Here is a 16466-nt window from a genome sequence, read left to right as displayed (position 1 = left end):
CTGCTTCACGGAACTTGATTTCCAGCTGAGAGCTAATATGTTGGACTATTTGCCATTTTTTTATTGTTACTGCTGCTGCTGCTTGTTTTTGGAGACAGGGTTTCTCTGTGCAGCCATGACTATCCTAGAACTTGCCCTGTAAACAGGCTGGCCTTGAACTCAGAGATCTTTCTGCCTCTGCCTCCCAAGTCCTGGGATTAAAGGCACGCACCACCATGCCAGTCTTTCTCATGGGAGAAAAGTACAGGATGGTGGTAAGGCTTGTGCTCAGCTGTTTGGGGCTCATGGAAAGTCTGGGAATCTTAGTATAAACAACAACCTGATGGAGAGTAGGAGTAAGCAAGAGTTGGGTTAAGGTAAAGAAAGAGAATGCATATCACTCAGGGTTTTCTGTGTGAGTTAGCTTTATGTTTCTGTGACCAAATACCTAAGAAAAGCAACTTAAGGAAGCAACAGTAGATTCTGCTCATGGTTTCAGAGAATCCAGTTCACTGTGGCAGGGAGGGCATGATGAAGCATCTCTGTTCAACTCATTACAGGCAGGGATCAGAAAAATGAGATTACAGAAAGAGGCCAGGGCATGATGTAGCCCCCAAGGACATGTCCCCATGACCTACTTTCACCTCCTAGATCCTACCTCTACATTTCTCACCTCCCAACAACACCATCATATTATGAATCCATCAAGGAGTCAATCCATTGATCAGCTCAAAGGCCCAAAGCCTATCCATTGTACATGAACCTCTGGGGGAATGGGCATTTCATAGTCAATTCATAACAAAGTCAATGGCAGGGTCAAATTTGTGTGACATGAAGGAGGAGAGAAGGTGGCCTGAATTGAGTCTGAGGAGGTCTGTGGGATCAGATTGCATTGGCCTCAAGTCATCCCTATTGTCTCCAGATTGCAGAGAATGAGTTTCAGCTCATTTTTCCTCTTGGGCCAGGAATTCCTCAAGTCCATGTCCCTGACCTGTATCCAGTTCACATTATATATGTATATGGTTTCCACAAGGCAGTGAGCCTTTATCAAGACACAGTCATGAGACACACTCCCAAGCCCATTCCCTTTATTTTAGTTAAAGGTTTTAATGTCTCAGACATCTCCTTTTTTATGAAGCATGTAGAACAAAGGGGAAGGAGAGAACTGATGTGCCTGGGAGACATTTCACAGTGCCCTGTTCCACCAGCAAAGAAGGGGGTGCTCTCCTAAGGACCTGTACAGAGCTGAAATAAGAGGCAGAAGGGGGAGTGTGCATGGGTCCTGCTATCACGTGACAGCAATTCTTAAACAATGATGATACAGTGTGAGTAGCTTCCATGTCCTTCTAGAGACTCATTCTGGGGGTCTACCCCAGCCTGTTACCTTAAGGAAAGCCCTCTTCACATCCTTGTTTCGGAGGCTATAGATGACAGGGTTGAGAAAAGCAGAGATGACATTGTAGAACAGGGCAAGCTTCTTGTCCTCTTCTGGCGAAGCCTTAGAACCAGGCTTCATGTACATGACCATGGCTGGCACACAGAACATGGTGACTACCGTTATATGGGAAGCACAGGTGGAGAATGCTTTCAGTCGCCCCTGTGCTGAACGGATCTTCAAGATGGAAGTAAAGATGTTAACATAGATGACAAGGATAAGGGATAGGGGGATTAGTATGACGCTAAATCCAAGAATGAAATCTACTTGGTCATTGACTGAAGTGTCTGCACAAGCCAGCTTTAAGACCGCAGGGACTTCACAGAAGAAGTGGTTGATCTTGTTGGGTCCACAGTAGGGGAGGCGCATGGCAAATATGGTGTAGATAAGAGCGGAGGTGACACCACAAAGTCCACAGAAAATGGCCATTATCCCACATACACATGGGCTCATGATGACCCTGTACCTGAGTGGGTGGCAGATGGCTACGTACCTGTCTATGGACATGATGGCAAAGAGCCAAGACTCTGTGACACCTAGCACCAAAAAAATGTACATTTGAGCCACACAACTGGAATAAGAGATCGTCTTCTTCTGGCTGACCAGATGTGCCAACATCTGGGGCACAGTTGTGGTGGTATAGCCTAAGTCCAACATGGAAAGGATGCCGATGAAGAAATACATGGGGGTATGGAGGTGTGAGTCCAAGCAGATGAGGATGAAGATCAAGCCATTGCCCAGAATGATCATCAGGTAAACCATCAGAAAGGCTGAAAAGAGCAGGGGTGTTGTCCTGGGGCTCAGGGAGAAGCCCAGAAGAATGAATTCTGTCACAAAGGTCTGGTTGGGACCTTGCATTACACTCTATTCTTAATGAAAAAGAAGGCATGAATTCACACAGGGGATTAGCTAAGCATGCACCAGAGTTGGGGACAGTGTTCAGATAGATAGTGGTCAGTATTCAAATTTTATGAAACTTATATCTATTATATCCCTCTTAACAGGACTGTCCATTTTACCTGTTGCTGTCCTCTGGAACCACTCCCAGGAAGTTTACAAAGACAGGGATTCATGGACAGTACTGGCTCTGTGTCTAAACCAACAGGAGCTCTCCTTCTCAGCCTCGGTTTCCTCTGCTATGAAATATAAGTATTGGGAAAGCTGTACCTAATTCTCCTTACCAGGGTCCTCCTCCTATTAAGGCATTTAATCTTCCTTCAGACAGTCAGGTGGTTAGAGATCAATATTGGTGTAAAAACTCCATGCAGGAGGATATGGCTTAACAGTTACAAGCACCCAATGCTCTTTCAGAGGACCTAGGTTGGATTCCCAACACTCACATGATGTCTCATAACCATCTGTAATTCCAGTTCCAGGGGATCTAATGCCCTCTCCTGGCCTCTGTGAGCACATGGTGTACATGCATACATGTCGCCAAAACACTAATACCTAAAAAGTAGAAATAATTTTTTTAATCTCTGAATGGTTGTTGGTGCACAAACTGGGACACAGGTCCAAGCTACACAGGTATCCTAAGAAGTCACTCTGTCACCCAGGATGCCCACAGGCAGCTGCCACTCTCCCAAATGTCTACTCCCTGTTTCTTCTCTTTACAAAAGCCACCTTATTGACTCAGCTGTTTCTGATCCTAACACACACCCCTGAGCCTCAGTTTCCCTATGTGAGCAGGGAAAGGACATCTGAGGGGTGTCATCAGCATGAATGATACCTGAGAACAGTACAGACTGATGTCATCATTGTCATCCCTGGGTCCAAGCGATGGCCTGCTTGCTCTTAGGCCACCCTAGCTGAGTCTTCACAAGACTCTTGTGTCTACATCCAGTCTCCTAGATGATTTCTTAACTTTGACACAAGATCTCACATGCCTCAGCCTTCTTACAGGCCAGGCACCTTTCCAGGACTTCCACAGACTTCATCCAATACTGTCAGGTAACTGGAAATCAGTCATTAATTAAATCCTCACTTTTCATTCACAAAAGATAGTGGTGCTTACTTCAGCCACATAGGCCTTAAAGGGAAAAACCATGTGGCGGAGTAGGAAAGGTGTGTCACAGACCACTGGTTTGCTTGAATCCTGGTGCTATGTGATGTTGACTATTAGTTAATCTACCCTGGGCTCAGTTTTCCCAGCTGTAAAATAGGGATAAAGTTATCTTGTTTGCAACCAACATTCTTCCCATGGGGCAGTAGGCCAAAGATGTCAGAATACTCTACCTTGGGGCCTAGAGGGGAACAACATGCTGTCATTTCCCATTTTCCACTTTTTTACACAAAAGCCAGTGGTTAAGATTGCCTCAAGGAGCTGGTGTTTGGGAGTGCTATACCTGGTTGACCTGTTAGAACAGGCTGTGAGTGGAGACAGCTGTCTATATACCAACAACACAAGAAAGGGTCTGTTGTACATCCAAGACTTAGGGCCAGAGACTCAGGCTTCTGAGGCTGCAGCTACTTACCCACAGCTTTCTTGAGAGTGAGCAACTTAGGAAAATCTCCCTGACTCTCAGGACTTAGGAAGTAGACACCACCATGTGAAGGGTGACAAAGAACAGCATCAGTGTCTATCACAAGAAGCCAAGGCTACAGAATTCAGTTCTGGAGCTCTGCCTTGCAAAATGCCTTGGCATCCTACTCTTAAACCTTATGCTGACTTTGTGAGATATATAGAGTAGTATTGTTACCTCCATCTTATGGATGAAGAAACTGAGACTCAGGGCCAGGAGGCGTATGGGAGAAAAAGAATTTCACTTCCTATCCACAGCAAAGCCATGGCTCACTAGAACTCATCCAGAACGAGTCCTCAGCTTACTGAGATGCTTTCTGTCCTTGCTATTTAGGGAGGAAAGGCAAATCACGAAGGCAAAGAAATTTCTGTTGATTTTAGTTTAATTATCTGTGCATATGCACACACATATATGTGTACATATAGATATACAGATACATATGTGTAGATATTGACACATGTGCATATCTGTGAGAAAAGTCCAATGAGACAATTCAGGAACTCAGAGAAACCCCTCAGCTGCAGCTTCATCCCCTGCATCCCATTGGTCCCCAGGGGTTCATTGCCACTACCCCCAGAATGCCTCATTCACCCATCTGTCCCTCTTCCACAGCCATGCCAATGTCCACCTCAGACATTCAGTGATTTTCTTCCCCATTCTCTCTCCTCCTCCACCCCCTTCTTCTCTCATCTCAATCATTCATTACTCAGGTGCACTAGCCTTCAGAGCACACTTCCTGAAATAAAACTGACTGGGCCACTTCTGGTTCCCTCGCCTACAGGGAAAAGACCTGTGGGAACATCCTGGCTTCACTGCTTCCCTTGTTTTTGGTCCTATTTTCCCAGGCAGGCTTGTGGGTTCTTTCCCTTAGAGAAATGGTGGGAAGCTATGAGGGTTTGCACAGAAATCTCCTTGCAAGTCCAGGGAGCTGTAAGAGAGGAGCCATGGGGATCAACTTGTGGTTGGAGACCCACTTGAGCATGGTGGGGTTTGGAGCAGAGCTGAGACAAGGAGTCGGGTCTTCTGCTGCCAGGAGGGCCACTCTTGGGACCTATCTTAGCTCAGAGCAAGCTTGGTCAGCTTGGAAATCCTACAGGCCAGAGTCCCCCCATGAGAAGCTTTGCCTCCTGTGTGTGACTTGATTTTCCTCTGTCTCCTGACTGAATACAGAGTCTGGAATGTCAAAGACCAGTAGAAGCTTACGCTGTGATCTATGTACTGGAAGACGCTGGGAAGCCAGAACAAAGACAAAGGAATGTTCACATTTGCTTTCATTGCATACTTTCCTCTCCTATTCCCCAGCAGTTAAGCAAAAACACAACAATGGTAAACCAACAAAGCCCCCCCCCCCAAAAAAAAACCCTACTTGTGCTGGGGTCATGAACCTCTGAGAAGAAACCTGTTCACAAGTCCATGGAAAGAGGGTTGGAGAAATGGATGCTAACATCATGGCCCTTTCTACGTTTATTTCAACTCCTATCCAAGCCAGTGAATAATAATTCTGACAATGGCAGCTGTCCACGTGTCAAGTACCGCAACATCTGCTTTCTATTCACAACTCTATTTCAAATAGTTGAAAATAATAGAAGAAAAATCTAATGATTAACACGGGCGCCTCCAATCAGAACCATCACCTACCGCACAAAGCAGACAAAGATGTCCCGGCGTGCCTGCAAGCGTGTGAGGCTGACACTATGGCTGTGTCCACTCAATACATTGGAAAAAGAGATGGCACCTCTTCCCTACAGCCACAGGTGTAGCCTAGCCAGAGCCTTTGCTCCCAACAATGAAGCAGCATCCGTGGAAAGACCATATGGCTTACCTGCTTAGAAATGGGTCCCCTCCCCTGCCCCCCCCCCCCCGCTTCTCTTCCTTGCTCACTGGCTGGGTCATCCTTGCCTCTTCCAAAGAGGAAGCTGAATGCAAGTGGCCAGCAGCGGCAGAAGTTGTGTCCCCAAAGTGCGACTGGTCAGGTTGGAGCAGAAACAGGTCAGGGCGAATGTGAGTGAGAGGGTGATGCCAGACTTGTTCACAAGCTCCTGGGACTGTCAGGGCACAGAGGTGGGTAGCCACAGGTTGATCGTCCTGTATGCTATAGTCTCCTTCCTGCCAGTCAGCTCATGAGGAAGAGGCCGCTTGTCAGGGTTGGTCTTTCCCTGAATGTTCTCTCTGTCACCTCCAAATACGAGTCCACAGTATCATCTGGGAGGAGGAAAGTGACCTGGGCTCAGGGGTGTGACGGTAAACAAGGGGCATCCATTAAGGGACTCGGGTGTGCAGTATCAGTGGAGAGATGGGATGGAATCCTGGTGTTATGTGGAGGATCTGAGATAACAATAAATCAAAAGGAACTAATGGAGAGATCAAGGACCCTCACCTCAAGGCAGCAAGAACTGGCCAGGGTACAGGTCAAAGATTCAGACCGGATAGAACAGAGATGCAGAGGCCAAGTTCAGCAAGCACCATTGTCCATTGAGAGACAGTAAACAAGAACTGAAGCACCACAAGCAGGGAAGGGGCTCTCTCCATGGACTAAAAAGAGCTGGAAACTAGAGACAGAGGCCAGCAATCAGGAGGAGCCAAGGGCCATAGATGATCCTGTGTGACCCAAGTGGCTGGCTGCAGTAGCTGCCACAAATGGCCCCTTCCTTAGGAGCACTCCTTGCCTGGCTACTCAAAAAGCCATAGCCTGTCTAAATGCCACAAGCAGAAGCTACTTTCAGAGTGAAACGCAGCCACAGCCCCCAGCTCTGGTCTTGCTATGAAAGGCAGCTCCAGCCCTCCACAGAACTCTGTATGGAAAGGAGTCTGGTCTGAGTTGTCCAGGGCAGAGCAGGAGTCCAGGGCAAGAAGATTCTCAGTGTTCCTCTCCAGCTGCAGTCCCCTCTCCAAGCTCCCAATGATACCCACACAGATCTGCTCTGAACAGCCTCAGACTCACTAGACTTCAGAGCTGAAGGTGACTTGGACATCCAGCCCTTATGAGAGCATCTATATTCTCTGACATCTCACTACCAAAAGATGCTCCCAGACCCCCAGAGACAGAAGTCTACTCTTTCTTGAAGTAGCTAGGTGACTATGATTGTCCTTCAATAAACTTCTTGTACTGAACTGAGAGCGGGCACTGGCTCCCTCTGACATCAATAATGAGTTCTCTTTATCTTGATTCTCCTATTCTTCCTTCCCACCCTCCAACCCCACCCTTCTATCTCCTCCAGGATGCCCCTCTACAACATGGTGACTCTTACCTGCCTTTACCTTTCTTTAGGATGCTGTGTGGTACCATCTGAATCTCCTCTTGAGAAGCTTTTCTTGTCTTGATCCTGCCCAGAATTCCCAAGCTGGGTCTTGGCCTCCACCCAACAGTTCTAATGCCAGAGAGCAACCCCAACAGACTTTTCCTGGCAACCATAGGGATCGCTCCTCCCTTCTGCATGGCTAGAGGCTCCCAGGAGCAGTCTCTGGGGGAAATGACTGCTGTAACAGATGAGCCCAAGGTTGGTAGCCACACAGACTTGGTCACTGTGCTTCATATGGTCACTGTGTAAGTCATATAGCTTCCCAGAGTCCCAGTTTCCTCCATAAATTAGAGTTATGTTTTCATTCTATGGTCACACTTGTGGTCCAATATCTGACATATCCTGAGTCTCTGCAGTATGGCCATCCCCACATTACAGGCATGGAAACAGAATCTTGGAGCCTAAAGTGGCCCATGGGGAGCCAAGAATTTTGTCAGAAGTTTTATGTGACCACAAAGGCTGTGTTCCCAACCAGTACTCAATGCAAGATCATGATCCAGCACAAGTTAAATCAGGGACAGGAAGCCACGGGGACTCTTAGTTCACACAGGACAGAATCACATATAGAAGTATGTAAGACTGGAGGCAGTTGACTAGTGGACTCTAGAGTCAAAAGTAGCAATTGGTGGGGGGAGAGGCAGGGGCTTCTGGGGCTTCTGTTAAATACATACCTTCCTAGGAACCAAAAGGAAAAGAGAAGTATAGCCAATATTCTATAGAGGTGGGGCATTGATGATCAGAGAGCTAAGAGGACTCATTCAAGGTCAAGCATCTGAGGTCATTGAACTGCTGTCCAGATATGGCTGTCAGGTGCCTCCCAAGTGCTCTGTGAAGTGGAAAGATAAGCCAAGCCCATCAGAGTCTCTAGCCTGGTCAGGTGGTCTGCTCTCAACCTTTCTGATGTCTAGCTCAACTGCAGGATAGCTTCCCCGAGCCAGATGTCAACCTTCTGAAGAATCTTGAGGTATTTTCAAAGTCTCAACCCCAGTCACAAGTGTTACAGACCAATTAGGAAGCAGAGATTCTCAGTCCTGAGATCATTCCATCATGATTCCATCATGGCCAGGTTGATCCCTGCTAGAGTCTTCCCTGTTCTGGAATTCCAGGTGTGATCCACTCATCAAGGAAATTAACAAACACAGAAAGGCAAGACCAAAGCATTGCTCCTCAGTTCCATACAGCAAGGAAAGGTTCCATTTTGACTATGGATGTGCTCTGATTTTTCTCTGACTGAATGACAGCGGGTCTTCTTACTTGGCTCGTAGTGCATTTCACATTCAATGTTGTTGTAACTGACTCTAGTAGAGGACTATCCACTTAGCTTTTCTTTGCCAAAAGCAGCATATATTTGCTGACATTGAGGGGGGCAGTCAACACATCACTAACAGTCCAAGCCAAAGTGACAACCCTGTTTCCTCCTCCTCAAGAATCTCTTATAGGATGGCAGATAAGGTACTTGGTCTGGTCCCATGAAACTTAATGGGTAATTCCACCAATAAACTTCAATTTTTTTTAAAGGAAAAATACTCCAGAGGGTCAAGAGTCTTACAAGTGATTAACTTCATTGCATTTCAGAAATAAACAAAGATTAAAGAATTTTTTTATTATTTATGAAAAATCCATTTTTTTCTATTTATTTTATTATTATTATGTGTTTTAATTTTATACATCAGCCATGGGTTCCCCTTCCTCCCCCCTCCCACACCCACACCCACCTTCCCTCCAGTCCCCCCCACACACTCCCATCTCCTCCAGGGCCAAGACTCCCCTGGGGATTCATTTAAACCTGGTGGATTCAGTACAGGCAGGTCCTGTCCCCTCCTTCCAGACTGAGCAAAGTGTCCCTGTGTAAGCCCAAGGTTCCAAACAGCCAGCTCATGCACTAAGGACAGGTCCTGGTCCCACTGCCTGGGTGCCTCCCAAACAGTTCAAGCTATTCAATTGTCTCAGAAACATATGTGGACTAGGAAGATGACATCAGCTGCCAGCACCTGTAGCCTTATAGGAAGATGCTTTTAAAAGTGGTTTCACGGAATTGGAAAAAAAGATGGCAGAATGGTGTGAGTGCCACCCACTAACTAGGCTGGTGCCACCACTGGGCGCACATGCCTGGGCCTGAGGAATGGAGCCACAGCTGCTGCTCCTCGCCTTACAGTGGGGAGGAGAGCACAGAGCCACAGTGCTGTGGTGGGCTGCAAGCACAATGGCCATGCCCAGGATACCAGCAGGGCAGCCAGTGCCAAGGGCACAGTGGTGTACAGCAACCTGGAGCCCCAACATGTCCTACACCTGGACATGCTGCCCAACCCCATGATCACCCAGACTCTGAGAAACAACAAGATATTAGAGAGAAAGAATGGTTCATTTTCTGGATTAAGTCTCTTCAAAAGATTCCCATGGTCCATGTTGCTGCTGAAAGCCATGTTGGGGCCATGTTGAGGTCTGTGATCTATGCTGCTACCAAAAGCCATGTGAAAACCCATGATCTGAGCTGCCTCCAGCTGCAATGGGCAAGGAAGCTTCTTTTGCAGTAGTATTGATGACCATAGATTCATAACTGATAATGAGAGACATTGGAGGTGTGGTGGTTTTAATAGGAATGGCCCTCATAAACTCATGTGTTTAAATGTTTGACCTATAGAAAGTGACACATTAGGAGGTGTGGCCTTGATGGAGGAAGTATATCTTTGTGGGGGCAGGCTTTGAGGTCTCATGTGCTCAAGCTATACCCAGTATGGCACATAGTCTCCTTCTGCTGCCTGTGGATCAAAATGTAGAACTCTCAGCTCCTTCTCCAGCACCATGTCTGCCTGCACACCTTCATATCCCACCATGATGATAATGGATTAAACCTCTGAACTGTAAGCTGCCACCTCAATTAAATGTTTTCTTTTGTAAGAGTTGCTGTGATCCTGGTGACTCTTCACAGCAATGGAAACCCTAACTAAGATACTTACACAACTGAATTAAGGTAATAAAATTCAAATGTTTGACATCCAGTACAAAATTACCCAGAACAGATCAAGATGATACAATCTATAATGAGAACAATCACTCAGCTGGAATGACTGAAAAAGTAGACAGATGATGGGGTGAGTGTACAGAGACAGCACAGAGAAATTGTGTCCACACCCTGTATGTTTAAGAAGCAGCAGGAAAGACTGAGCACATTAGAGGTAAGTGTGAGCAGCATCCATATCAGTTGGGGTTTCTATAGCTGTGATAAAACATTATAATCAGAGAAAGTTATGAAAAGAAGTGCTTAACTGGGCTTATGGTTTCAGAGGGCTGGAGTCTATGATGATAGAACAAAGACAAGGTTGCAGGAATAGCTGAGAGCTCACATCTTGATCCATAAGCAGGCAGCAGAGAGAGAACATTGGTAATGGCTTAAGCCTTTTGAAACCTCAAAGCCCAACCCCAGTGACACACCTCCTCCAATAAGGGCATACCTCCTAATCCCTCCCAAACAGTTCCACCAACTGAGGACCAAGCATTCAAACATATAAGTCTTTGGAGGCCTATAGTGATATTTTATTTGTACTGAAATGTGATTTTATTTGTATATTAATAAAGTTGCCTTGGGGTCAGAGCAAGCCATAGCAGAAGCTGGGTGGTGGTGGTGGTGCACGCCTTTAATCCCAGCACTTGGGAGGCAGAGCTAGGCAGATCTCTGTGTGTTCAAGGATACAGCCAGCATGGCGACACATGCCTTTAATTTCAATACCAACTATAGAAGATCTGGAGGTCTGTACAGACAGGCAGTGATGAGGAGGTCATGTGGCTGGGTTTCCAACCAATGAGAAGGCAGAACAGAAAGTCTATATAAAAGACAGGACACAGGAAGTAGGTCTCTTGCAGAGAGGAAAGACAGAGCAGCAGTGAAGGGTAAGGTTTTCAGCTCTCAGCTATTGCTCTGACCTCTTGGCTTTTAACTCTGCAATTGGCTCTGTGTTTCTTACTTAACAAGACGGTTACATCTATATTTGGCACCCAACATGGCAAGAATTCATTTAAAAAACCGCTTGTCTTGGCAGTGGGTCTGGCTTCCAAATTAGGCGGGCCTGACTCCCTAGCTTGGGCCTAGCTCGGGCCTAGCTCGGGTCTAGCTCAGGCCTCGCTCTACTTAGGACTCAGGCCCAATCTACCTTAGCTACAAGTGGTTACCGCCACAGCTGAAGTTCCTTGCTTAAAAAAACGGTGCTATGAACAACTCAGGCCTGAGGGAGCTACCGCTAATTGCAGTAGCTACACACAACTGCAGATAGGCTGCTTTTGGCTGAAATGCCAGCGTACGTGGTCAGTCGGAGCTTAAGGAAGCCAGAGACCAGGCTTGACTCGGCTCAAGCCAGAACACATGGTTGGATTCAAGCTTTTAGCCAGAACGTGGCTATGCTATCTTGCTCTCTCTCTCTCTGCCTTTGCCTTCCACTTCCCAGAATTCTCTTCTATCCTTGTCCCGCCTATACTTCCTGCCTGGCTACTGGCCAATCAGCATTTTATGTATATATATCAATATCCACAGCACTTCCCCTTTTCTTTTTTTTTAAAGGAAGGTTTTAACTTTTACATAGTAAAATTATATATAACAAAACAATTATTGAGCAAGAATTACAATTACAATATTAAGGAAGATATTCTATCTATCTTATATTTGTGAGTCTAAGGTTTTTATATCTAACTTATCTTTCATCATAACTGAGGAAATTATAACTATCTAGTCTTCAACCACATCAAAGACCTCAGAAGGATATAATATTACCTGAGAACCGGGAGAAGGATGCAAGCAACCAGGAGTCTTGTAGGGTAGACAGAGACAGCTGGCAGCCTGGACAGTCACCTAATGTTCCTTTGTAAAGTTGGGGCATTTGTCTTTAGCCCACAGGGCTAGAGTCTCTTGGTCACTTTTTTCAGTGTCCTGTAGAATGTCTGGCAGTTTTCTCTGCAAAGCAGGAACCTGAAGGACCATTTTGTCAAGCAAAGTTCAGTGGTCACCTTTCTATGGGTCCTGCATGTCCAGTTGATCAAGCAGTCCAAGCAAGAACAGTTTCTTGCTCAAATGGCTATTTTTGCCAAGGTGAAGATAAAATCCATATGAAGTGTCTTCAATGCTCATCTCCCTCTGAAGTAAATTGGTGCTGCCAGGAGTAGACATGTCTCACTGTCCAGAAAGTCTAAATTTTAAAAATATTTTAAATGCCATATTCTGTAGACCTTTGAAGTGTTGAAATATATCTATGTATACCTAGAAAACTTAACATGACTATAAGTTTGACTATCATAGAAGACTAATTGATCTGTATTTCTTAATTGTCCATTACAATCTAAATGAGTTGCATAAACATAATATCTCAAATGAGAGTAGAAATATATATACACTATAACAAAATTAACTTTAAGTTTGTATCAATAGACTAAAATCTATACCAATGTAAGACATTTTAAACAAGTTGTTATTCTTTAAAAGTAAGTTCATTAATCTACCCTTTCATCCTATTATATCTATATCATATGCCCTTTTTTTCTTTAGAAAGAGATCATATTTATAATCAACCTGATTTAAATAAAAATATTGGTTTTTCTCTGTCCCACACCAGAGGGCTCTTCTGATTTGAGACACAAGAATCTCTTAACGTTTTCTTTTAGCAACATGTCTGGGTTTAGAGAAGGAGTGAGCCAATTCCATCTCCAAAGCCAGCTTGATAATTTTGGGAATTTGGGCGTAGTTTCTCTTACTACTTCCTGCTGTGGGGGGGCACTGTATCTTATGAGGACACAAAGAAAATTTTAGGATTATGGAGTAGTCCGTGAGTGTGTATTGTATGAGTCAGTTGCCTTGAAACCATTCTGGATGTTGGATCATCTGGGCCATGGTGTCATCAGAGACCTTTCAGGTGGTCTTGGCTGATCAAACCTGATGTATCTTAATCTGGAACAATTCCATAGCCTCTGGCTTTCTGTGGAAACAAAAATAAATATAGATATGAAGTAGATCATAGAATCTACCCTGAGAAAAAAGATGAAGAAATAATAGGATAAATGGGTAGATGATTGAATCTACTGTAAAAAGAAAAAGGAGAAGATATAAAAAATGACAAAAGGTAGGCTACTGAATCTACATTTAAAAAGGAACTACTTGTTTTAAATAGGATAAGTACTTATAGTAGGAATCTTAAAGAGTCTTATTAATAGAATCAAACCTGAGGCCAGTTATTGGGGTGAATGCTGGAAGATCAGAGAATCAGAACAAGCCACAGCTACCTCACCTCGCCAGTTCCTCAGCTGGTCTTGTTTTCTCAGACTGGATGCCTCTGAGTCCTCATCCCAATGGCTCTCATCTGAACTGTGTTGCTCCAAAGCCTGAATGCTAACCAACCAAATGCTTAACTAACTACATACTTTTCTCTCTCTTAATTCCTGGTCCTCACGCCTTATATACTTTTCTCTTTCTGCCCCCACTCCTTGGGATTAAAGGCTGGGTTTCTGGGATTAAAGGCGTGGGTCACCTTGCTTAGCTGTTTCTAAAGTGGCCTTGAACTCAGAGATCCACCTGGCTCTGCCTCCCAAGTGCTGGGATTAAAGGTGTGTACCACCACCACCACCACCACCACCACCACTGAACTTCTGTTAGGGCTTACTCTTCCCATTTTCTAGCCACCATTTTTGGCTTTGTTCTAGTGGCTGTCTGTTCTCTGACCCCAGATATGTTTATTTTGGGGAACACACAATATTTCAGGGAACACAATACCAACCACAAGTACTGAAAAATTTTTTGCCTGAATTTATCACATGTTACTGAACTGGACATTGTTATATATTAATGGGGTTTTTCATCTGAATCTTTCAAATGTTAATGAACTAGACATTGTTAATGTAATCTTGACTGTGTATATTGTATATACTTATTGGATATGATTTTTCTTGTATTAGTTATAAGCTTTTTTAAATTTTAGACAAAAACAGGGGAAATGTGGTATTGTGTTCCCAAGAATATTGTGCATGCTGATAAACTTATCTAGGGTCAGAGAACAGGACGGCCACAATATTAAACATGAGGATAGGCAGTGGTAGCACACGCCTTTAATCCTAGCATTCCAGAGACAGAAATACCTCTGGATCTCTGAGTTCAAGGCCACATTAGAAACATCCAGGAATGGTGACACACGCCTTTAATCCCAGAAATCCAGCCTTTAATCCCAGGGAGTGACGGCAGAAAGAAGAAAGATATATAAGGCGTGAAGACCAGAAACTAGAAGCATTTGACTGGTTAAGCTTTTAGGCTTTGGAGCAGCACAGTTCAGCTGAGATTCATTTGGATGAGGACTCAGAGACATCCAGTCTGAGGAAACAGGATCACCTGTGGAACTGGCAAGGTGAGGTAGCTGTGGTTTCTTCTGTTTCTCTGACCTTCCAGCATTTACCCCAATAACTGGCCTCAGGTTTGATTTTATTAATAAGATTCTTTAAAATTCATGCTACAGAGGCCATTCTCATTCAAACTACCATAGCATCTAAGACTTACATGTTTGTAGGTGAAAAATACAGTGTGTTAGATGGAAAATTCACTGAGATGAAGGATAGATGACTTAACAGGAAAAAAAATTATGCTATGTTTGGTGGATATCCCCAAGAGGCCTGCTCTTTTCTGAAGGGAAATAGAGGAGGAGTGGATCTTGGGGGAAAGGAATAGAGGGGGTAACTGGGAGGAGTGGTGGGAGGAGAAACTGTAGTCAGGATGTATGAAAAGAGTAGATAAGTAGGTAGATAGATAGGTAGATAGATAGATACATAGATACATAGATAGATACATAGATAGGTAGGTAGGTAGATAGATAGATAGATAGATAGATAGATAGATAGATAGATAGATAGATAGATACACAGATAGACAGACAGATAGATGATAGGCTTTATGGCCTGATAACTAAAAGATGAAAACCCTTAACAATGACTAGAGCACCAGTAAACTGTGGAACAATATTAAGTGGCTTAACATGGGTCTAATATGTCTTCAAAGAGGAAAAGTACTTGAGAAAATGCCACCCAAAAATCTGATTGAAATTATAGCCTCATGGATCCCAATAAAGCTCAATGGGAAATTTACATGATTGTTTTGGCTAGCCTGGTTTTTTTGTGTTTCCATATAAAGTTTAAGATTATGTAATTGCACTGGAATTTTGATGGGGCTATTATTAAATTTTAATCTGCTTTGTGTAGGATGGCCATTTTCATAGTTCTAATCCTACCTCTCCATGAACAAGGAAGGTATTTTCATCTTCTGGTGTCTTCTTCAATTTCTTTCTTCAGTGTCTTAGAATTTTCATTGTATAAATCTTTCATTTCTTTGGTTATATTTATGTGTAATGTGCTCCAGTGGATAGCCACACACCTAAGAGAACATAGGCAGCAGTAATGGGACTCAGTGGGCTTTTAAAAAATGACACACAAAGTTTGGTGAGTAGGAAATGGGGGGGGGTAGGTCTGGGAGGAGATGGAGGAGGGATTATTAAGATCAAAATACAATGTATGAAATTCTCAAAGAATTAATAAAAACATAAGAAAGAAAAAATATACATGGAGAAAAGCATGAGAAGATCTACCGCAAGCAAATTGCTTAAAGCCAGTGATCATCTTAAAATAACTGAGAGGGGAGAGGGAGAGAGATTGATTACTTTCAGAGGACAAAAGGTAAGTGACAAGTGATTTTTCCTCCATAACAGAAGACCATTAATCAGTGTTTCTAAGGCTCTGAACAGTAGAGGGAAAAAGAAACAATGTCATACCAGAATCTTTCAAAATGAAAGTTCATGGATGTGAGGGTGTGTGTGTGTGCATATTTGTGTGTGAACGCATGTGGAGGCCAGACAACTTCAGGAGTCACCCTTAAGAACACTATCTGCTTCCTTTGAGACAGGGCCTCTCACTGGCCAGGAGCCTACCACTTAGGCTAGGGGGATATTCTGTTCTCCACCTCTCCAGAACTGGGATTATAAGCATGGGTCATCACATCCACCATTTTTACATAGGATCTAGGGATTGAACTCCTGATTGTAAGACAAGAGCTTTACTAAACAAGTAGATTTCTCCCCTCAAAGCTTTTATACTAGAGTCTTATATTTCTATGGAATATAGTTCAAAACTGAAGCAAATAATAAATTTTGAAGACATTCAAAAACTGAAAGACATTGGCATAAACATGGTATGTTCATTTGAATAAGAATAAGCCCCATG

General features: G+C 44.1%; 1 protein-coding gene across 1 annotated transcript; it reads right to left on the bottom strand.

The window, feature by feature from the left end:
- Positions 1-1333: 1333 nt before the first annotated feature.
- Positions 1334-2272, bottom strand: LOC118578800 (olfactory receptor 13-like). The gene has a single exon (XM_036180016.1). It carries the CDS (start codon positions 2270-2272, stop codon positions 1334-1336), a length of 939 nt encoding a protein of 312 aa, XP_036035909.1.
- Between the last annotated feature and the right edge of the window lie 14194 nt (positions 2273-16466).

The sequence above is a fragment of the Onychomys torridus genome, chromosome 2 (assembly GCF_903995425.1).
Source record: "Onychomys torridus chromosome 2, mOncTor1.1, whole genome shotgun sequence".
NCBI lineage: Eukaryota > Metazoa > Chordata > Mammalia > Rodentia > Cricetidae > Onychomys > Onychomys torridus.
Note: the sequence above shows the minus strand (reverse complement) of the source record. Positions and strands in the feature narration are given on the sequence as shown.

Bases quoted from the DNA above. Each gene is read 5' to 3' on its own strand.
- LOC118578800 (XM_036180016.1), bottom strand. From the start codon at position 2,272: ATGCAAGGTCCCAACCAGACCTTTGTGACAGAATTCATTCTTCTGGGC.